General features: G+C 42.3%; 2 protein-coding genes across 8 annotated transcripts in view; one reads left to right on the forward strand and one right to left on the reverse strand.

The window, feature by feature from the left end:
* The window catches only part of nfat5a (nuclear factor of activated T cells 5a), a 30,390-nt gene extending 21,981 nt beyond the window's left edge, over positions 1-8,409 (reverse strand). The window contains exon 1 of the mRNA XM_061823505.1: positions 7,749-8,409. Coding sequence (XP_061679489.1) covers positions 7,749-7,821 — 73 coding nt within the window. The 5' untranslated portion in view covers positions 7,822-8,409. The remainder of the gene's footprint in view (positions 1-7,748) is intronic.
* The window catches only part of wwox (WW domain containing oxidoreductase), a 182,958-nt gene continuing 165,785 nt past the window's right edge, over positions 7,378-24,550 (forward strand). For 2 of the 7 annotated variants that reach the window (XM_061823511.1, XM_061823518.1), the window contains exons 1-4: positions 10,503-10,969; positions 11,243-11,307; positions 11,464-11,521; positions 11,660-11,829. In XM_061823511.1, the coding sequence (XP_061679495.1) occupies positions 10,863-10,969; positions 11,243-11,307; positions 11,464-11,521; positions 11,660-11,829 (400 nt within the window). In that variant the 5' untranslated portion in view covers positions 10,503-10,862. The other 5 variants (XM_061823514.1, XM_061823513.1, XM_061823512.1 and 2 more) reach the window with 5 other exon arrangements.

Genomic DNA, 24,550 nt, shown 5'->3' on the forward strand with positions numbered 1-24,550 from the left:
TGGTAGATAGAAGGCAGCTGAAAGATGGCACATAATGCAGGGATCAGACTACAAGACACATTTGTTCTTTCACAAATGCACTGTCAGACAATTGCAGTAAAATCTTCTTTTCTAAGACCACCACATCCCGTTTTTGTGATCATTGGGCTTTACCCTGTAAACTAAAATATGACATGACAACATAAATGGATCGCAGAGACAGAAGAAAATGGGGACACAACGCGTGGTCACCGGCGCTCAGGACAGGAGGGGACGACTTAGTGTAAGTCTTGCTTGAGGTATGTTCAAGTACTTTTATCACGATACGGCTCGCAAGCCATCAAAACATTACGTAGTTGTCTGTAAACATGTTGCCGTGTCATTGAACATGATATTGACCAGAGCAGCAAATTCCAACCTTTTTGGAGCCAACAGTTGAAAAAGCTCACAGCACACTTCCAAACAAAAAGTAGATATATTAATTGCTTTATGTGCTTACTGCCATCTAATAAAAGACCAGTGGCTTAGTTCTGTCTGTCACTGCGTCTCACTGGCATAAATAGAGGTACATTATTTATTGTAAATATAGATTTTTTGAACAAGTACACCAGTATATACAATAAAGGAACAGGTCATTGAAATAGAATCATTGCTCCATCTTGCGACTAGATTCTTGACCAGTTATCATTTTCTAAATTCCCTGATTGGTGATTGGCATGAAAAATCCTGATCATGTAAAGCCTCTCTGCAACAATAACTGATCCACCTGAGCATCGACACTCGCGTAATAGTTCCACGGCTGCCTTTAATCATTCGCTCGGCTGAGGTTTGGCTGCGCTGAAGCAGGCTCAGAGAGCCGTTTTTACCGCCCCAGAGTGGCCATTACTTGGGCTTTGTTTTCTCTGAAGAGCACACGCAGTTCACCTTGAGCACAGGCTTGCTTGAAGTCGTAAACTGCCACCCTGATGCACTTTGCTGATTTACAGTATTTCAACATGGGAACGCTTTGTTATATTGGCCACTTCAGCAAGAGCTATGATATATATTAAAGGTCCCAAAAACCTTCTTTTATCAAGTTTGTGAGATCATTTGGGAAGGAAATCCCATTTTTGTAATTTTTCCAAGATAATCTAGTTGGTCTTTTCCATGTGACATTTGAGACCCATGGATCTCCCAATAATATGTGACAAGTAAATTACTTTTGCTCTGATTGGATTGCTTAGCTTCCCCAATTAAATATGGAAACAAACTTGGCTCTGATTGGTCTATATCACACACACTTTTTTTTTTTCTTTCAATAATATGGAAACCTAGTTGATAATGTATCCCCCACAATAAACTGGGGTTACGCTGTACCTGTCAATCATACACTACATGACTGGAGCAGTTAGTTTCAGGTACTTTTTGTACAGTTTCACACCTGTAATGGGACACGGATGTTGTGCCACGTCGGCCTGTGTTAAAGGCAAAAGACATCAACAATCGGTGGCGATGGTGGCACGACTACTGCGGAGTTACTGTGTAAATAGGACAGGCAGATTTAGGTTGACATAACTACCAGATATAAAATTTACAGGGCAGGCGCCGTGCCCATGTTTATAAGCTCTGTGTAAACAAGATGGGTAGCGTGACGGTAGGCACTACTTTACAGGATGTTGTGCAAAAGACGTGTAAAAGGCCTTTTTGTCTTCCAGACAATTCCAATTCTATTATTGCTACTTTTGGCCTTCCAAAGAATATAAGATAAGGACGTTAGCAAAATCATGATCTGTACAATGTGAATCTAGAACATAAATTATGGAAATGTAACACAAAACCTCGTTAAATGTGGTCATTAATTTAAAGTAAATACCAGATAAGGTTTCAGATAAAAAAAACATCACACCCATAATTAGGCCCAATTTTAGCATTTTCCCCATTTTATCCAATGAAAGTCAGCAAAGTTCTGATTTGGGATGTCTGAATTTTTTTTCCTGTGGTGTGGGGTGTTTCAAAATTAGAAAAGACTATTCATCTCAAGTCCGGCCTGAAATAGACAGGGCCGACAATTTAAAAATTGTTCAATATTTACCATGGCATATTCTTGTATATTTTGACTGTCAACAGTTAGCTGGGCTGACCCTTATGACAAGTTACATGAAGCAGAACGGTTGTCAATCAAGAAGCTGGCGCTGTCGCCAGAAAATCGACGAGCAATTGGTTGCGTTGAGTCAAGACACTCACCAAAATGACAAGAAGAGTTTGCAACAATGCAGATATCAGATAAGATAATATTTAGTCAAGCATGTTGTACTTCGTCTTTGATTACTACTACTTGAGGTCTTTTGTGCAACCAGAGTCAACGTTTTCTTATATCTATCAGTTCTAAAGCATTTTCTTTTCACACCTTTCCTGCTCCCGACTCCGCTGTTGCTGTTTTGTTGCGTGTCTGTTTTATCGAACAATTGTGACGGTTGTCACCACTTAATGCATTGAGTCGGATAAAAAAAAATAAAAGATAAAGTAAAGATACTAATTATATTTAGCACAAAAACTTAATTAAAAAAAGACCTGCAGGGTGAACATAGGCTGAGGGCAGTAAGGAACACAAACTTGGTTTAAGATGTTTAAAAAAAAAAATTGCTGTGCGTCTTCATCCTTATGTCCGAGTTGGGGTACTGGCACAAAAGTTGTTGTGAAAACTATAACTACAATCTTAACGCTTCAAATTGATACGTTTCAGCAATTCAACTTGAGCAGCTGACCCTTCACCCACTGCACGATAGGCATCACATCTCTAACCAAATATGTGATTAGACGGTGCTAGTTTTGACCCTGATACAGAGACATACCAAATTTCTGATTAAACAAGATGGGGGGGCAGACAAATCATGTGATAAATACAGACTTGACCAAGCAGCCAGCTTCAGGGTCATGGAGCAACTGTTTGCTGCCAGTTCACAAGCACTCTTCACATTGCAATCAAACTGGAACAGCACCAGTGGGTCAGAAAGTTTAGGCAAAGTTTAGAAGTAAACTTCAGTCTCGATGTCATCGACGTGATCGGTATCAGATGATAATTAGCATTTGCTAAAAAAAAAAAAAAAAAAAAAGCTCAAGTTTTCATTCAGCTCGACCCGTTAGGGGTCGCCACACCGTACCATCTCAGATGAGAAGCTCATATTTGTTTGGCACAGTTTTTACAACCCCTCTTGGGGAGTACAGGCCGCAGAGGGATACGAACTCACAACCGCTGGTTTACCAAACCAGCACGCTAACCACTGAGCTACGGGGGGGGCCTCCTGTTTGGCTTTACTGTCATCCGCCGATCCAATTAATTACTTTGATAGGGTCGGCAAAAAAAATTCATTCTGTGTCTCAATCCTGTGCAGTACATCCCCAAATGAAAATTTCTAGCCTTATTGGTCATCTTTTGACATAGTCGTGCAAATATCTGACCACCAATAAAATGATTTTAAAAATAAGTAGTTGGTGTAGGATAGACGCCACACCTGAGAACGTAATGCCTGGATCAAACAAGAACAATTTGGTCTTTCGCGATTGCACCGTGTCAAGAGAAGTGCAATAAAATCTTTTTTTTATTCTGATACCACTGCATCCCACGACCTGATACACATTACGACAACGATAAGAATGGATAGTAATACTGTGTTCTAAGAACAAAATGAAGAAAAATGAACTACATTGTAAAAATCAAAATGTACGAAAAGAATATTTTATTTATGAAGTGCATTTACTCCTGTACCTCAAAGGGGCATGGCCTTACGAGTGACGCCAGGAGTGTCTTCATTTTGTAGCTTTTTTTTGGGTGGGGGCATTTGCTCTGTTCACTAAAGAGTTAAAAGAGCAGCGGCAATCTTGCCTTTTTTTTTTCCAACTATTTCACTTGAAAGAGGGTAAACAGAAGCAGCTATTAAAATGTTGATCTCAACTAAAATTGTGACCAAGTGACAGCTTGTCACTCAGACACTAGTAGATAAAAATGTATCTGTACTGATCAACACCAACAAGTCGGCAAGCATAAAAAACTGAATCAACGCAGCAGTGCAGTTTCCAACTGTTCTGCTATAAAAGGAGGAAGAACTTAAACTGGTACAATTGTTTTAATGCGTCAGTGAAGTCAGAATTAAAGTAACTATTTGTATGGAAGAAAAGACTTCTAAGCTATCAAAGCAAAACAAATGAAAGTATGGTGGGAACTAAATTAGCGCTCTTGTGTCGTCATACGTCAGACTGGTTGCACAGTCTTAATGTGTTTTGCCTTCTACGACGTTGAATGGTACAAATGGTACCCCCCTACCAACCATGGAGGACTTGCATGGTGCCAAAACTAAAACAAGATTATGCAAAATCCTCTTGGACGCTCCACATCCTGGTCACCAGCTTTTCTAGCTCCTTCGCTCAGGTAAGCACTACTGAACAATGAAAACGTTCCAACAACTTCTTCCCTCTTGCAATTAACTTCTTAAACAGCCAACTTAAAATTATACCTCTTATTATATTTTTTTATTACCTTTTATGTCAACGGGCAGGAAGCGGGGTACACCCTGAACTGGTTGCCAGCCAATTGCAGGGCACATGGAGACAGACAACAGTTGCACTCCCAATCACACCTAGGGGCAATTTAGAGTCACCAATTAATGAATGTTTTTGGGACGTGGGAGGAAACCGGAGTGCCCGGAGAAAACCCACGCAGCGATGGGGAGAACATCCAAACTCCACATAGGTGGGGCGAGGACTTGAAACCCTGTCCTCAGAACTGTGAGAACAAGAATCTACCCAGTTGCTCCACTGCACCCACTGCAAGACCAATTCAATGAATTTCTTTTTTTTGGATCTCCATTAATTGTTGGCGAACAATGTTGCAATGCTTTCTTGAGTCCTCATCCGCCGTCACCCAGCATTTAAATTCAATTGCAATTGTTTCAAATTGCAAAATCAGATTTCAACGAGCGTACGAGAAGGGCTCACATGCAACCTTTGATGTTCCGGCATACACTCATAGAGCGGCCGAAATCCAGGACAAAGCTCCAAGCTGACCGTAATAGCTTTGAGAGTGTATCCTGCATGACTTCTTCAAAGGCGATAAAGCGAGCACCCTCTGAAATTAAACACCGCAGCTGTCAGGACTATTGTCCACTGAATTTAAGGTGCTTTGGTCAGTATTAACGGTGGCATTCGCGGGGCCCCCATGGCAACAGCTCCTTTGGGTGTCAAGGAGATGCCAACTGTGTCGTCTGCCAGCACCTTAGTGAAATCAGGGCATGTGACGTGGATACTTGAGATTGATGCCAACCCTAGGGGTGGAAAAATACATTAAAAAAAAAAACTAAACAAAAACAATAGCGAGGCTTGTCTTGCCATCTCACCCTACAGAGGTTTGTTCACACAGCCCCAAATTTCAGTGAACCCTCACAAACTCAATATTTTTTCCCAATGAAACAACATAACAGGGTTAATGGTTAAATAAACACGAGAGGCTTGTCAAGGCAACAAAAACAAACAACTTTCGCAATCTGTCAATGTCACTAATCTTTTGCATCCTCCTCCCTTGCAACAGGTGGTCCTGTTAGTGGGGCTGCAGACAAGAACACTGCTTCTCTACTTTCGCAGCCCCCTTGCCCCCTGTCATCAGTAGTAGATGCTTATGCGTCCAGAACTGCAGAAAACATTTTCAAATTTGCACAAAATGTAGTAGTAATAAATACTTACATTTTTCTTAAATTCAAATCAAAGTATTGGCACTAAATTACCAACTCTATATTAATGTTGTGAAAAAAGTAAAAAGTTCATATAAGAAAATGTGGTTTCAATTGGTAATTGTAAGTTTAAGATGTGTGTGTGTGTGTGTGTATGACTGAGCACGTATCAAATCTTTAAACATGTACTGTATGCGCTTATACATTTACGTGATCAGGTAGGTCTTCATTAAGGACGAAATACACAATTTTGCATGTCTAGGGAACACCAATCGGCTTGATCGGGATTTGACCGATAATTATGTTTTATGCCGATCGACTCTAATATCATAATGCCCCGATCCGATCAATGACGTCATTGATCAGCTCCGGAAAAGACATTGTATACAGAATTTGTGAATCCAAATTCTAGTTTTTTTTCTCCTCACCTTGTCGCGTATCTTTGAATATACACTGGTACCTCTACTTAAGAAATTAATCCCTTCTCGAAGTCATTTTGCAACAAGAATTTTTCGTAAGTAGAAGCACTTTTTTTTACATATAAATAACCTAATCAGTTCCAAGCCCCAAGGCACCAAAAATAGGCATTTAAAGACAAAAAATTAGGTTCATTTACCTTGGGCGATTATGCGAAGCGAAGGGTGAGTGACAGGCAAAAGGCATTGTGGGGGGACGGAGGAGGAGGCAAACATTTGACAGCTGAGCAGCTAAAATATATGTACAAATGTACGCACACACACAACTTAATTCCACAAAGGTTTCTTGGGGCCCATGGTGACGAAAGATGAATAAACAAACAAAAAAACTCATAAAAAAGGTGAAGTTGAAAATCTATCCATCCATTTTCTTAGCTGCTTATCCTCACAAGGGTCGCGGGGAGTGCCGGAGCCTATCCCAGCTGTCAATGGGCATTAGGGTACACCCTGAACTGGTTGCCAGCCAATCGCAGGGCACGTTGAGAAAAAAACAGACGGACTCACAATCACACCTAGGGGCAATTTAGAGTGTCCAATTAATTGCGCAAATACATTTTCACCTCATAAATTGCTTGGGAAAAGTAGTCAGCTGGCTTTCGTGAGCCTACCAAAGACACATCTAGAAGCGAGCTTCTAGTCGCTAACACCAGCAAGCTCTCTATGACAGCGTAATAAATTTATGATTTTTTTTTTTTACTCTATGACAGTGTAATAAATTTGAGTTTTTTTTTAAAAGCATATTAAATTAGCAACTGAACTTGATTATGGGAGTGTGTTGTGTTGATAAGTCAGGACTTCCTTCAATCACTGCATTTCATAAGACGTCAACTTCAAAATTAAAGGCTAACAAACGCATTGATATCCAATGTATTATTGGTAAGCCTTTAACCCCCCTAGGAAAGTAAATGCAACGTTTTCAACATTTTGTTAAATAATCCTGTGTAATTCAATGTAACCAGCCTCACCAGTATATACACATTAGCAATATGATGCAAATGTGACATCTATTTCAAAATGCTTGTTCGAATAAAGCGATGTTTACATGACTTTAATTGTCTACATATCGGAGGAAATGGTGGTGGTGGGGGGGATTATAAGATGTTATTGTATTACAGAATTTGAATGGAAGGCATGCCCCGAGGGAGGGTTGTGACTTTCTTCGCTCCCTCACACAGAATGAGAGGCTAAGCGCGATGCTAGTGTTTAGTATGGGCGCCAATGACGACGTCGGCGTACTCCCGACTCGAGAGCTGTTCCAGGTAGATAAGCGACCTGGGGCGCCGTTATCGGAAACGCATGGCGTTGCAAGACAAAGAAAGAAGAAAAAAGAAAAAGTCGGACCACATCCGTCTCCTCTCCGAGTGTGAACAAACGAGGGGAAGCTCGAACACGCAGGTAGCAAGACAGCCAGCGAGCAAATTGGTGGCTAACTCCATCAGCTAGCTCGGCTAAGTGGCTAACGGAGAGAAAAGCTAACCCAGCAAGCTAGCAGCTTAACGGAGGCTAGCTAACGGCAGGGGGGTCATTACCCGTGTTCGAAACCGGGGGACAAAAACACTTTTGTAGTGTCGCGTTCATTTTGGATGATACTCGCCTTTAGAGTAGAGAGATTTGGGGGAATTGAGGTCGAGGTCCGAACTGAGGAGGGAGACAAAATCAGAGGGCATCGCAGCGCTTCATCGAGGGGAGGGGAAGCGGACACTCTTCGGCAGAAACCACGTCGTTTTTCTTTGGCCAGGCAATCGTGGGTCCCCCGGAGCGGAATGGGTCGGAATACGGCATGGAAACAAGACGCGTTATAGTACAAATAATAATAAAAGTTTCAATATATAAAAACAAAAAGAAGCACAGACACAAAACCCGTTAACTCGCACGTCTCATCACGTCGTAAGCTTGTGTCTGTTGAAGAGAGACGCACACGCTAATGCACGCGCACATACAAATATATAGACGCACGCGCACACGCGACAGTCGAGGTCGGCCCACGTCCTGGTCCCGCCTCTTTGCTGCGCATGCGCATTGGAGACCAATCCTCGGCAGCGTTTGATCATAATGTGATATTACACTATTATTATTATTATGATCGGAGTTGGCTGCTGCGTTTGTATAGCAAACCCTTTACGTAGTTATCCAACGTGTGCATATATCTTCTGTCATTTTGACCCAGGACCTTGTCTGCTAAATATCACACACTAAGAACTGAAAAGCAAAGTGTATTTTGATTTCTAACCTTTCTAACCTTTTACTGTCCAGAGACCCCTCCCGGGAGCAGTCACCTTATCGTGGTGGAGGGGTTTCAGTGTCCCAATGATCCTAGGAGCAAAGTTGTCTGGGGCTTCGCACTCGTGGTAGGGTCATCCATGGAAAAAAGGTCCTAGACAAAGTGGAAAAAGCCCTGCGAAAAGACTCCTGGGATAGAAAACATTGATGGATACAGGTTTTCCCCTGTCTGGATCTGGGTCACCAGGGCCCCGCTCTGGAGCCAGGCCTGGAGGTGGGGCTCGAAGCCGAGAACCTGGTGACCAGGCCTTCACCCATGGCACAGCCCGAAAGGGTAACGTGGGTCCCCCTTCCCATGGGCTCATCACCTGTGGGAGTTGCCATTGTGTCATGATACGAAGGTAATACCCAAATGCAGGAGTCGGGAGACGCAGAGGTAATTCGGGAAAAACATTTATTGTTCCACGGTCGGGGATCGGGCAGGCCGTCAGGCGCAGCAGCGGTAGTCAGGGCGTCGGGCAGCCAGAGCGGGTCTGCGGGGAGCCAGGAGTCGGTCCACGGGAGATCGATCGGGGAAGGCAGGAGCGTCAAGGGAGTCGGGCTTACAGGGTCGGTCGGAGAACAGGTGGAGGTCGGTACACACGGGTTGTCGATCAGAGATACGGGAGTGCAGGAACGGGGCATGAGTTGCAACGATCTGGCGCCGGACCAGTCGTCCCCATGGTCCTATATACGCCGGGACCAATCAGCCAGAAATGAGGCGCAGGTGTGTGCCCCCCAATGAGCATGGCCGCGCGGGAACCCGCAGAGCCAGAGCTGGACCGGCAGGACCACGACACGTTGAGGTCGGGAGGCAGTGGCCAAAAGCAGGGACCTTGGTGATACGGTCCCCGATGACAGGACCTGGCTCTAGAGATGTGAAACATCACCTCTCTGGCAGGGAAGGAGGCCGAGCTGGTGTGTGAGTTCGAGGAGTTCCGACTATATATAGTCGGGCTCGCTTCCACACATGGCTTGTGCTATGGTACCAGTCCTCTTGAGAGGGGTTGGAGTCTCTGCCACTCTTGAGATGCGCATGGGGAGATGTGCCGAGCAGGTGTAGGTATTACTTACTTACTGCAGCTTTCTCATAACTATGCAACAAACGGCAGTTCAGAGTACCCACCCTGTTTGGAGTCCTTAGAGGGAGTGCTGGGGACTCCATCATTTCGCTGGGGGACTTCAATGCTTGCCTGGGCAATGACAGTGAGACCTGGAAGGGCGTGACTGAGAGGAACATCCGTCCACCTCCATCAGAACCCAAGCGGTGTTCTGTTATCGGAATTATGTGCTCACTGCAGATCGTCCATAACGAAAACCATGTGCAAGCACAACAGTCTCCACATGTACACTTGGCACCCCAGGCACAGCCGAGGTAGTAGATGGGGGTCCCAGTTTGGTGGCCTTAGTAGTGGATCTGATGATGGGGTTCTGTTGACTTCATCAAGGTGTGACCTGCAACTCTCACTAGACCAGTTCTCAGCAGTGAAGCGGCTGGGATGAGAATCAGCAGCTCTAATTCTGAGACCATGGCCAGTTCGAGTATCTCGGGGTCTCGTTCACAAGTGAGGGAAGAATGGAACAGGAAATCGACAGGCGGAAATGTTGATGCCTGTCCGAAAAAAGTTTCTAAAGTGTGTGGTTCAGGGTACAACAGCCTTGAAACAAATGTAAGAAATGGAAAAAATATACCGTAAATGAAAAACAAACAAACCTGTAAACAGAAAAGATGCGGTTGTAAATGAAAAAAAAAAAAAACTTTAAATGAAAAAAATATATAATGAATGAAAAAAAACGTTAAAAAAAAAAAAAAAACTTCTAGTACACGGATTTTCACTTAACATGGGTATTTTTTGGATCGTGACCTCCGTGTAAAACGAGGAAACACTTTCTTTATTAATGCATAAATTCTCAATCATCCAGGTCATGGAAATCCAGTTTAATTGAAGCAACTGCACTCTTCTAATTTGTCGATATATATATATTTTTTTAGTATTATTTTAAATATTTTATGAAAACATTCAAGAATGACCCATGCAATTAAGGTTAAGGAAATCTCTTTTATTATTATTATTATTATTAGTAGTAGTAGTAGTAGTATTTCTATTCTATTCAGACACATTTGGCAAAATTGTTTTGACACATAATGCGTTATGGTCATGCAAAGGATTAAAATGGCCAGGAAATATATAATTATTTTTCCAGTCGTGAAAGGAATTATTTGTGTAAAGTCCAACAAACAGTACGTTTCACCTTCCTGCGCGATACACTCAATATCCCGTCGGGCACCGCGTGTGACGTCACCGTGTTGTTGCGGAAGTACCGGAGCCCCCCGAGCTGCCAGTAGATTTAGTTGTTCAGACGTTCGTCGTCGTTGTGCACGCCGCCGACACTCAGTAATAGTTTTCCCGTTTTTGTTCCGAGTTTCTTATCTTAAGACGCTCAAGCCATGGCAGCCCTTAAATACGCCGGTATGGACGACACTGACAGTGACGACGAGTTACCCCCTGGGTGGGAGGAAAGATCCACGAAAGATGGATGGGTGTACTACGCAAAGTGAGTGGATTTCGTCAAACACGAGTCACAATCACGGACATGTGTTGATAGGCGCTTTAAAAGTGTTTGTTCGCAAGCTTGCTCTTGTACCTTACACCGATATGAGATGTATGAAATGCATCATGAATCTCCAGTACGATTGCGCACTTGCAGTAATTAATCACGTCATTTTTTTAAATGAATGTGTATGTTAAACGAAGTACAACAAAGTATACATGTGCACATTATAGTCGCTAACCTTTATTGTGATATTTTTTGGGGGGGTGTCAAAAGCCACGATGAGATGAGGACACAATGGGAACACCCCAAGACTGGAAAGAAGAAACGTTGTGCTGGAGGTTGGGTTGTTTTCACTTCTACACTCAACATCTATGGCATTAAAGTTGAATCAAAGTTTTTTTTTTTTGTTTTTTTTTTTTTATTGGTGTAATTGCTATTATTGTGTATGAAATGCCTCAGAAAGTTTTGCATTTATCTTGTCTTTCTCCAAAAAGATTTGCCGTACGGCTGGGAGCAAAACACCAATGAGCAAGGCCAAATAGTTTATGTTGAGTAAGTCCACCGATCGTCATGCAGAAATGACTTTCACGTGGCTGTTTGTTTAGCCAAAAGTGCAGAATTACAGAATGTGCATGCGCGATTGTTGTTGTTATTTATTTATTTTTTTTACAATCCTTATCTTGCCGACAGTCACATTAACAAGCGGAGTACATATTTTGACCCCCGCCAAGTGTTCACCGTGGAGGACGTGATGGTGAAGCCGAAGCGCTACGACGGCAACTCGGCGGCTCTGGAGATCCTTCAAGGTCGGGATCTCTCTGACAAGGTGGTCCTGATTACCGGTGCCAACTCTGGCATTGGTGAGTTCCTCTTACATGCAGTACACAACAGTAAACTTGACTTTTGAGTGCCCAAATTTGCTCGAATGAAGTAGAAAAAAAAAATAAAATAAAAATAATGAAATAAATTAAAGGTCCAAATTCAACATTCAAGCACTGCAGCGGGTACAGCATGACGCGGTTTTATCGCTTTTCATTCTCTTTTACGATGTTTTATGTTTTAAATACAATACAACTAGAGGTGTGATCAACGGCTGATATATTATTTAATTAATTAACGCAATATTTATGGACCGATGAGAAACCTTGTATAACTTCAAGTTATGCAAACCTTCAGAATGTCAAGAATAGACTCGGATTTCTGGAGTACTCTATGAAAGCAAACCGATTGTGTTCTATCGAAATATTCTATTTTCAAACATCTGCATTTATTTCGGAAATACATTTTTGCCGTTTTTCTGACATGTTACAGACCGAACCCATAACAAAATCATAATCAATTTAGGTTCATCCATTTTCTGCACTCAATTTCATATAAACTCCTGTTTTTGAGTAAAGGGCTGGAATTTAAAAAAATGTATACAATTCATTGATTAATTGAACAAATAATCAAGGGATTATTTGATGATTAAAATTACTAATACAGTAATCCCTCGTTTTTTGCGGTGAATTGGGACCAGACTCACCCGCGAAATGTGAAAAACCGCAAAGAGGGGGTAAATGGCTTTTATTTTGGGGGGGGGGCTTCACTAATTCCTTGTCTTGCTGGGGATGCCGCATTATACCCGATCAATGCGGTTTCCCATTACAGTACTGAATTGAAATTAAAAAACATTTTTTTTTGTTTGCTTCATTGATACATGTCATCGCGCCCGGGGATGGCGCATTGCCTTCCCCTGTAATATGCAGTACAGTACTGTACTAATGTATGCTGGCGGTTTTTTTTGGGGGGGAAGGGGGGGGGGGAATCTGCGATGCACTTAATCCTCGGTAGGTGATCCGCATAGTACGAGAGGTATGGAAGTAAATAAATGCCAGCAGGATTTGAATTTGAAATGCAAAGTTATCACATTTTCCATAGTTGTATTTCGGTGTAACGTTTCAATGCTAACAATTCAACTGGCTACAATTCGCTGTCGAAAATTCACCGTCTGTGCCGCCAGGCAGGGTTACTTCAGGTCAGAACCGAGCAGCCAGCCAATCCAGTCACGCTTGGTATGTGACGTCACGTGACCATTATGAAAAACACAAAAAAGTTGTGCCGCTGTTCGAGATCTGTAACAAATTTCAGTTGATTTTAAATGGGAAAATGAATTTGACATTTGGATATATTTAAAATAGAGTTATGACCTTGGGCACTGTGGGTGTGTGCCTCCAATTTGGAGCATAAATCCGAATCAGAATCCGATTTCATGGCCAAGTTTGTTGTCATTGTTGATTTTCTGCACAGCAATTCAGGCTACCGAGTCCTAATTGAGTCTTGTTGCAAGAAGTGACCTCAGATGAGAGGCAAAACCTCTTCTAAGACAACCACAACAGTCCGGATGTCAATACAGGATGTCCCCTTTTGGCCAAAAGTATCGGGACACCTGTCCATTTGCATCGCCCCCTCCATATCACGAGTGGTTCTTGCTTGCTATTTCACGCTTTGTCATTGTTGCGCTACAGTAAAAAACAAAAATAAAAAAAAACAGTTTAGGCGGTTGATATCACAGGTAGTCTCTCCGGGATGAAGTTTAATTCACCCGAAGGGGTTTAACGGCGTACCCCACATCACAACTGTAAGCATCGAGTTGTCCCATAAGGTCTTTGCAGTCGGTGTTTCGACAAGGACGCCACCAGGTGGCAGTGTGGTATCGTGCGGTGTAAAAGTGCGGCCGCCCAAGCGGGCATTCGTCAACATTAGCGGCCCAAATGTATGACACAGACCCAACAAATCACCCCCTTTAATGTTGAACATGACTGTATTGAGTTTCATTAAGCGGGCTGGATTGGATGTCGTCGTTAACCGCAACAAATGCGCGTACCCTGCCAGCAAAAGTGTAATTCACGATCAAATCCCCTGGAAAGCGATGTTTGCGCTCTTGAGAACGGAGGTAGGGGTCGACCTTCCCGTTCAAAAAATGGACGGGATTGTACAAGACGGATAACGACAGCTCCGGGGAAATCAAATCAACATAAAATGCTTAATTGTCTTTATATTCAAATGCTTTGTACAAAGGAAGTGTTGCGGGGCTGTCTAATTGCTGCGTGTACATTATGAGATGGGGCACTATAGTAGATTTACAACTGCCTCGGGACCTTGATGGAACAACCGAGCTTCTGAACTTAATTGGCTCCCCATCCTTGATGTTTCTCCCATTTATCTGTCTCCGCTCATATTAACAAATGGATTGTGTAAAAATGATATGTGGTCTTAATGCAAATCGGCTTTAAAAAAAAAAAAAAAAAAAAAAAAAAGTCAAATATTTTCACTGTAAACAGAACGAATCTGGTCACCTTTGACTCCACCAGGTGTCGGCGACCTTTTTGAGGCTGAGCATTGATCCTATGAAGGGCAATGTGACCTGTTTGCGGCAAACATTCATTATATTATATATACAAAATATTATTATTATTTTTTTACAATATATGATGAGTCAGATTCAAAATTTAAAGCCCAAATAATAATAATAATCATAGTGGGCAGCACGGCGGATCAGTTGATAAAGTGTTGGCCTCACAGTTCTGAGTACCTGGGTTCGATCCCGGCCCCACCTGTGTGGAGTTTGCATGTTCTCCCCGTGCCTGCGTGGGTTTTCTCTGGGCACTCCGGTTTCCTCTCACATCCCCAAAACATGATTGTGATGTGATTGTGAGTGCGATTGGTCGTTTGTCTCCATGTGCCCTGCGATTGGCTGGCGACCAGTTCAGGGTGTACCCCGCCTCCTGCCCGTTGACAGCCGGGATAGGCTCCAGCACTCCCCGTGACCCTCGCGAGGATAAGCGGCTAAGAAAATAGATGCATGGATGGAGTTGCACAGGTTATAAGTCACACAATAGATGGAAAAAGATTTGAAACAATTTTTTATATCACACAAATATGCAACGATGCATTTTAAAAGGGGTGTGTAGAATTTTTTTATCCACTGAAAATGGTGTTTGAGGATTATTATTTTTACGTTTTCCAATAGAATGTGTAAGAGAAATAATTGTCAACTAAATGTAAAGGACTTCTCCTGCACAATATAACATGAAACGTGCGTGAACGGGTTTGTTAAATATTTAAAAAAATATGACCACATTCCACAACCCAAAAATTCTCCAAGTATCGCTGAATGAAACGTTTTGAAAAGATGGAATCATGTACAGTTTTCACCACAAGAGTGCACAAGAGATCCGCGCTGCCATTGCCCGCAAGCTTTTCAACCGTTTAAATTGCTCCACAAAAGCCCATTTTTTCTTCCTTTTAAAAGCATCCTAATGAGAAACAGATTGTTTTTATATTTTCCGCTGTCTGTGATGCATTTATTACATATATAATCTGCTCTCAATGGAAGCAAGAAATGTCTTTTTCTCCCGAGAATTGTCAAACGTTGTGCTTCGAATGGAGCGTCCGGATTTTAAATACTTCCTATACTCATATTAGCATAACCTTTGTTTTAGCCGACCGCGTATTAAATATGCAGCACCTCGTAATTAACAATACTCTTCTAGTAATTTTTTCTACTTGTGTGCGCCTTTGACATTCCGCCAGTGAAATGTGGTTATGCCAATTGGCCGGACCCACTTAGCATTTTAATGGCATCAATAGCGTTTTAATCCAAGTGTCAAGGCTATTTCCATTTTCTTGAGTCCGTATTTCTCCACCGGGGAAACGTGACATTTTTATTAGGAATGGAAGGATATTATTTAATTAGCACATTTACATTTCATGTCTTTAATCTACTTTCTTAATGCACATAGAAGAAGATGACATACAGGCGTTTATTTATGCGTGAAATGTCCGATTTTGTGGGCGGCGGGCGTCGTGCCGGGACCCGGGACGCAAAGTCGTTGGGTCCCGCCGAGGTGATCGCGCCCCCCCCCGCCGCATTACTCTTCCTCACGCCGCTTTCCCATGTAAATTAAAAAGCACTACAAAGCCGAACGGTGTTTTTAATCGTGATAATGGAAATGAATGATCTCACTTTGTTTTCTCCTTCTCCTGAGCCCTTCTCTTTCTCGCTCTCTCTCTCTCTCTCTCTCTCTCCTGCCTTTTAAAGGTTTTCCTCCCTCTTATAGACCCGCACTTGTACCTCCTCAGTGATTCCTAAGTGGCTTTGACCCGGGCCCGAGCCCTCCTATCCATCCCCATTACACACTCCTGCTCCAGTCCTAATTCCCCTGCTATCAAATCAGCTCTCTGCGTATTTTCTGGCCAGAGCTCCGTTTTTGTTAATTGTTATCCTTATAGTCTTCCGAAAAGCCTTCTTTTTGAGAAAGCAGAAGGCTGTGTTTATTTAGAGTAATCTAATGGAACCCAAAAGAAGAAAGATAAGCATAGCAATGAGCATAGTAATATAAAATAATAAGCATAGTAATAAGTATACAGTACGAGTAGAGTATGGAATCTCATCGGTGTTTATTCACGAGTATGAGAAAAAAAAATCCTGCACAGGTGTCAAATTCATTTTTGTCACTCTAGTTAAGATTTTCCTAAGATGGGCAGTTACGACACACAAAAAAATATGGTTAGGTAGTTTTGAAAGACAAAGCCAAAGGAAACAATTGATTCAACACGTTTTCAGTGTATTATATATGAAGTTTGGTAACAACAAAAAAAACAAAAAACGCTTGCCATGTCAATGTTATTAAGTTAAAATAATTTACACTTTTGGAATAGAATTTAGCAAGAAACAAGTTACCATTTGCTTAAGTTGGCCGCATAATATGATGTGGCGGGCCAGATCTGGCCCTTGGGCCTTGAGTTTTATGCCACTGGTTTATGAGATTAAAGTCAGGGATTTTCAAGCAATTTTTTATGGGATTAAAGGTCATTTTCATGAATTCTGTTTTATAAGACCAAAGTCAGATATTTCCTTGAAAAAAATGAATTTACAATATTTGTTATTTTCAAGAAATGTGAATTTTTTTTGACAAGAAAATGTATGATTTTACAATGTTAAACCATTTTTGAAATAAACATTTTACATTATTAGAGTTTTTTTTTTTTTTAGAATAAATGTACAGTTTTAACAAAGTCTGATCTCAAGGAAATTTTTAAATGCTATAATATTAGAGCATATTCTTAAGAGAAAATTCAGAATATTACAAGAATTAAATGGAAGATTTTCAAGAAAAAAAAATCCAAAACTCACGTAAAAGGAAAATGCGAGCAGAAAAGAAATCGGTTTGTACTTGCACTTTCACGTGCCATTATGTGTAAACGTCACCAATAACTCACGATTTGCTTTTTTTTTTTTTACAAAGCAAAAGAATCACCACCCCCAGTTTGTTGCTCGAAAATCTCTCCAAGCTAGTTGTGTGTGTATACTGCGTATGTAGTGTAAAACGTGCCCTAAATGTCGACTTTACAGATGTCTCGTCTGCCCTGCTGTGTGTTGCGATGTATTATCATTTACTCAAAAGTTTTCTGTTTGAGGTGTGGCATTTATTTTCTGAAGAGGATGGCAACACCCCTATTAGTTGCCTCGATCAGAGCGTAGGGGCCACTACGTATTACAAAAGTTTTCGGCAAGTTATAGTTATGAATCTTGGGTGGTACGCCATTATCTTCTCCTTCAAAGATTCCATTTCTTGTTTTTGGTTGCCGTTTTCGGAGTGAACAGTACACGAATCTCGGGATTGTACGACCTTGATTGTTCGTACATTTGCTCTCGAGTAAGCGCTAATATTGTTCCCTCTTCAGTTTGGGTATACATGACTGTGGCTGTATAATATGATACATTGCGTCAGGCAGTGATATATACCACTAGAAATGCGCATGAGGAACAGAAGAAGTTCTCAGCAGTATTCCTTCAACAAAGCTCCACTCCAGGACGTGCGCCTCCTCTAGTGGAAACCGAAGAATGACTGAATTAAATGTTCCAACTGTGCAGATTGCTACAGTGGATCAAACCTTTTGAAATCCATCGCAGCGCATCCGTAAAGCAAAGTTTAGTTGTATCTAACTTTGGAGTGGAATACATTTATATTCCATCTTTCAGAAGTGTTTTGTTTTCAAACATTTATTCAGGCATTTTAGAGACGGTGGCTCTGAAGAGACAACAGGAAGCAGAACTGGAGGTAGCAGAAATGAAGATGTCGAGGTTCTCTCTCGGAGTGACCAGGTTGGATCGGGTGAGAAATGAGCTCATTCGAGGGACGGCCAAAGTTGGATGTTTCGGAGACAAGGTTAGGTCAAGAGAGCAGACTTGGATGGTTTGGACATGTCCAGAGTGAGGAAATCGGTAGGAGGATGGTAAGGATGGAGCTACCAGGGAAGAGAGCGAGAGCGAGAGAGAGGAAGACCAAAGAAAATGTCGATGGATGTTGTGTGGGAGGACGTGAGGACAACGGGACAAGCCGAAAGAAGAGGAAGAAGATGTGCAGTACATTTTAACCGAGGAATTATTCAAGAGCAGTTTTGTTCCCCAGTATTTACTTCACGTTAAAACCACATACTTGCAGTGGAGTACAGTACTTAAAGACCTTGACCTACTACATTTCTATATTTTTTAATGTTGGTCATTATGGTGGTACCGGGAGAGCCCAGTACAGTATTTCAAAGTTTGCGAATCGTTGCTCTACTCCATTTCAACTCACGTTCGGACCCGCCACGTGATCTTGTTGTTTACGTGCCGGGTCAATTTCGGAATTCCAGTATAAGTAGCAGGAAATATGAAGGATTTGTGAGGAAGCGCTGCGCTAATGTTTTCAGCGTCTCCGTCCACTTCTTTTTTGGAATGTTATTCATGAAAGACTAACGTTGTTCTGTGTTGGTGTTGATCCCGGCGGTGTTGCGTGGGAGAGGATTAGGTGTCAGGGCCGGTGTTCCCTCTTTCTCCGGATGGAGAGATCTGTAAGCATATTCAGCGAGTCGCGGCGCTGCGGGGAGCCTCGGCACGCAGATTAAAAAAAAAAAAAAAAAAAAAAAACGTATCCCGGCTTTGTGGCTGATCATTAGATTGAGGCAGATTTGTTAAGCATAACTGCCATTAAATTGGCTGCAAAGCTCGGGTATTTACCGCGCCACTGTTTATGAATAAGGACCCCCCCTTAAAGACTGGCGCGGCCGGGCGTTGAAGCGCAGCGCGGGCGAGGAGGGGGGATGCATTATTCATACTGAGACGGAGTAGATGGATAAAAAGATGTTCCCGGCGAAGAGCGGCGCGGCGCGTCTGCGTCTCATTGCGTGTATCCCGGAGCATCTCCGAGTGGCTGCTTGTGCCTTAGATGACATCCGCACTTTATCTGTGTTCATATCCAGCAGTTTCATTCTGTGTGAGTCTGAGCAAGATTTGGTTTCTGTCTTCCGGATAAATTGTGTTTATTAGCCAAGTAATGATGGGCAGTTCTGCTTGGTCGGTCAAAGTACTCAAATTTAGAGAGACGAACAGGATTGACTGGAGTGAACAGATTTGCGCCTCGACACACAATCATACTGTTGAATTTTTGAAGAAGCCAAATGTGGTTACCGTATAAGGGTTGAAAACATCAGGCACAGGTCTCTGCATGATGCCGTCCAACTGTAGTCCAAACCATTCTGGAACTATGCGCTATGCAGAGTGGATGTTTGATCGCAATAAAACGGTTGCCATCAATTCTCGAAGCAGGTGACACGATCTTTCATCACTCACGGTTCTAGTTTATTTTTTAAAACGGACGCATAAAACAGAGTTTAAGAAAAAAACTGAATGCCTGCTACAAAAAAAAAAAAAAGCACAGTATTTATAAACCTCTAAGTAAACAAACAGTGCAGCCACCAATATAATATAGTATTGCATGTATTGGCTAACTATTAATCAAGAAACAGGAAGAACAAATGCTCGTCAAGGAAGTACATTGAGTGAGCGTAGATGCTGGAGTGAGCGACTGGCAGTCAGAAAGGAACAAACTTAACGTGTTTACAAAGTCTTTTGTGATAAAAGGTGTATAATCCTACACATTGATCAAATTAAAAGGAATGATTCGTGTGTTAATTGCTGTACCTATGACAATATAATTGTGTATACAAAAAAAACTGGGTCTGTTATGATTGTTATTGAGCAGGTTATCTGCTCAGTTTTGTGCACCTTATGAAAAAATATGTATTTGTAAGATATTGTATAGCATGCATTTGTATAGCTTACCATCAAGCTATTTTATTCTATCTGTTTTTTAAAAATGTTTCATAGTTGACTTGCTTTTAGAGCTCTCGGATGTTTGTGCAGCAATTTTTATATCCATTTTTCTTCTGCACTGCCAATTTGAAATAATGACCCGTTTTTTTTTTCTTTTAAGAAAGGTATGAGAATTAAAGATGTTTATTTTTATAAAATTTCTGAATTCAAGCCCCCCCCCCCAAAACAAAAAGAAAAGATGGATAACTCAATGATTAAAAGTGTCTTTAGTTTCTGCCCTAGAGGCAACACAGAGAGGTGGCAGGCTATGAAACCAACCAGCTAGCTAGCCAGCTAGCAGTTGGTCGCCGTTAGCAAGGATTTCCGACACAGACAAAGGGAAAAACCGCCTCGTACCTCTGGCCAAGGTACGGCAGGGGATCCTGGTTCAAGTAAGCCATTGCAAACTTGAAAAAAAAAAAAAAAAAAAAAATACAAAATCCAGAGTGAAAAGTGACAACCAAAACCCACAAGGAGATCATTTTCAAACAATCAAATAGTTTTTTTTTTCTTTTTGAGGATTATGATTATGATAATTCACTCCACAGGGTGTGTAAGATTATTGCTGCTAATCTTGTAACTCAATTTATCTAAAATTTTTAATAATGGAAATAGTATTGTGTAAACATAATAAAAGATAATGTAAATTGAAACAAAGTGTACACATTGTACACTTTTCATCTGTCTCAAATTTCTGAGGGGGCGGCATGGTGGGTCAATTGTAAAGTGTGGGCCGCACAGTTCTGAGGTTGAGGGTTCAATCCCGGCCCCGCCTGTGTGGAGTTTGCATGTTCTCCCCGAGCCTTGCATGGGTTTTCTCCGGGCAGTCCGGTTTCCTCCCACATCCCAAAAACATGCAACATTAATTGGACACGAAATTGCCCCAAGGTGGGATTGTGAGGGCGACTGCTTGTCTCTATGTGCCCTGCGATTGGCCGGCGACCAGTCCGGGGTGTACCCCGCCTCTTGCCCGTTGACAGCTGCGATAGGGTCCAGCGCTCCCGCGACCCTTGTGAGGTTAAGCGGCTAAGAAAATGGATGGATGGATGGATGGATGGAATTTCTGAGGATCAGGATTCAAATCTTGGACGTTGTCCGGATACTCCACAGAAAAAAACTGGATGTCGGATTGACTGAAGACTCTCGACTGTTCATCGGTGTGAATGTACAGTACATGTAATTGTGTGTGTGTGTTTGGTGTCAGGTGAGGAGGCCGCGTAGGACTTTTTTCTGGAGGGTCAGAACGAGGGAAGGGGGGTCGGGTTTTCGACAGCAGGGGACAGGGAGGGGTAATAGAACCACTTCAGCGCTGTGGCCTGGAACAGCTCAACCTTGGGCAGTAATTACGAACCATACATCCTACTTTTAGGGTGACATCGCCCCCCCCCCCCCCCCCCATGGACTAATAGAGGGGAATTAAATGGGATCTTAAAAGTCTGAAAGACTGTCGGGGAGTCCTCTCAGCTCAGGTTAGGAGCGCCACAAATGCAGAGGTGTACTTAGCACTCAGACATTTTGAGAAATTTCCCAAATCCACTCCGTAATTATGCTTACCCCAAAATGAACACTCGGTAGAAGAATACAGTACTTTATTTCTTGACACCGTACCTCAATGAGTAACTCGGTCTCCCAAAAAATACTGGCCTGACTTTTACCATGTGCACAGCAAATGTGGCGTCTGTAAAGGCGAAGTTTGAAGTGGCTTTGAAAGAAATTGCTTGACTTTAGTCTGGCACATGCTGAAAAATGCACTCATGCTCCGATTTTAGCCTCCGGCCAAAAATTGTTGAATAAAAGTATTACTCTGGCACCGTCCTGTGGCATCTTGGTGCCAAAGGTGTTGTTGTCTATGTTAAAGTGAGTTGAGGAGTGTCATTTAGCGATTCACTTGCATCCTGTGACATCTACAGACATCTATAAATTCTTTAGGGCCACAATTTCTTGCAGATTTTTGATATTTGTGGCATGACTCAATCCCCATTTTTGGTAATACATTTGTTCACTGGCTTATGAATTGAATTATTTCCATGACCAAAGTCACGTCTCATGGCGTGGGGGGTGGGGCGGGGTCAGAGTAGAGCCGCTGCTCCTCTGCATTGAGAGGAGCCAGATGGTGTTCCAGGCACTTCCCACCTGCACTATTTTATTGTTGTTGGATGTCAGACTTTAGGGGGTGTGGCCTAATTATGATATCAAGCCATGGAATCGCATCGGCCTCCGTGACTGCGTGTGGGTAGTGGCCTACAGCAGCTTAACGCCAAGTGACTATTTGTCCCGTTTGATGAACTTGGAAAGCGCCGTGGTATTTTTGGGGACTGCAGCTCTCCAACGATGGTCATGTTGAAGTTATTTTCACCGTTGGTGTGATGTATAGTTTTTGTTTTTCTGCTAAATTGTTGTTGTGAAAAATGCACCAAACCACGTATGTTCGTTTTAACTATCCAAACACAGAAATACATTTTATAATTACAATATGCAGGTGGATTTCAACAAATTGTAAGAATGTGAAAAAGGTAATATATTTCTAGTGTTCAATTCAAAAAGTTACATTTATACTCACAATCAGCTCATAGTTTTGTTTTCATAATTCTTTTTTTTTTTTTTTACCATAGCTTAATGCTAAAGAAAACTCCAAATTTCCCCTTACAAGAAATTGCATAAAATGGCATTTAGAACAGAAATTGTGTTTCCCTCCCATGTTTAATGATATTTCACTTTTTGAAAGAAAATACCTTTTCCAAGATCTTCTTATTGAATCAAGATTTGCGGCTAGTTTGAGACGTGCGCTCGACTACCGTTCGCTCGATCACTCTCGACGAGCCCCCGGGAACGTATCATTAAGCCGTTGAGAATTTTAATGCGTAGAAAGACGTTGACTGCAGAAAATTAAAAACCACAGTCCAAAGGAAATAGAGAATTAAATCGTGCAATAAACTGTCACACATCCATAACATTCATCCGCCGCTTGGCGAGTAGCCCGCACACGCACGCAACGTCGTTTTATAAGTGGTCGTCCAGTTAATAACGGGATTAATATCTTGTAGAAGAGATTCGGTGTGAGCAAAGAGATTCACTCTGCGGCATATTCATGTGTTGCGCGCGCTTCCTTCGAGCAGCGATCGTGAACCTGACGCGATTCCCCACAGGTCTTGTAATGATCTCAATTGACTTGTGTTTGTCCAATTGTACTACAGAGCTTATTTTAGTTAAACGCTTCTTTGGATGCAGATCAAGAGCGCGGAAGCGGGCGGGCGGGCGGGCGGGCGGCGGCTTTTGCCAAATAAAGCCGCTCGGCGACGAGGCTGGTAATGATCTCATTACACCGAGCCAATACACCTGTGTACGAGGGGGGGGGTTCCAGGGAGGACAAACAAAGCGTGAAATCACTAAATCACACTCATTATTTGGGGGGGGATATCTGAAGGGCCAAGATCCTAATGTACCATGAAGAGCATTCGTTGCTTAATGGACATTTTACAGCATTCTTTTATGCGTCACAGTAAAACACATTTGGAACAGTTGCGGTGCTTTTTCATTTTCTCAGTGCAGTGCAGTGTCGAGCGCGCGCCTTTAAAGGCAGTTCTCGCCACTCGGTGCTGTTTCGACAATTTACAGAGGAGGGAGTCACTTGCGTAATTCACACGTATACATACATTGGAGTCATTTCCTTCGCGCGTGGCTGTGATTGGCCATCTGCACATTTTTTTTCACAACGAATCCTACTCTGCAACAAGTGCTCCTGTGTTGAATTTTGCGCGCGATCAGATGTTGATGAGTTGAGTTTGGAAACAAATGAGGCGCACGACTCGAAATGACGTGCAGTTAATTCACTCCAAACTCGTTTCTGCCCAGCGGAACTGGACATCAGCTAAAAAAAAAAAAATAAAATATGTGATCCGAACGATGAAGGAGAAACATTGTGAGCATGCAATGGACCTCTCCGATGGCGATCTTAAGCTCCGCCCCCTTAGCCACGTCCCACAAGCTTCCAAAATGGCGGCTGAACAGAACAGGTTTGAAGTCGATTCTCTAAGGCGTATTCCAGAAAATATTGTGGTATTTTTTTTGCCAAATCAGTCAGACTTGTCAAGGAGAGTTCAACAGAGAGGTCTCAACTATTTCACGCAAGGATGTGTACACGGAATTAAGATTTTGGACGCAGCATTCCACACGTCAAACGTTGGCGACCGATGCAAAAAGTTTTGACGCCTCACAGACTCCATATCGAAGTCCAACAGGATCAAATAGTGGAATCGTACTGCGCGTGTAAAGCAAGGTGAGTACTTTTTACTAGGAAAGATCACGAGTAATGTCATTGTAGTCTTTATAAGTGGGTTAGGTTCAATTTTCTACATTCAAACAATAGTGATGAACTCAGTCAAAAACGTAATCAGCAGATG

This window comes from Syngnathoides biaculeatus, chromosome 6 (assembly GCF_019802595.1).
Source record: "Syngnathoides biaculeatus isolate LvHL_M chromosome 6, ASM1980259v1, whole genome shotgun sequence".
NCBI classification, from domain to species: Eukaryota; Metazoa; Chordata; class Actinopteri; order Syngnathiformes; family Syngnathidae; genus Syngnathoides; species Syngnathoides biaculeatus.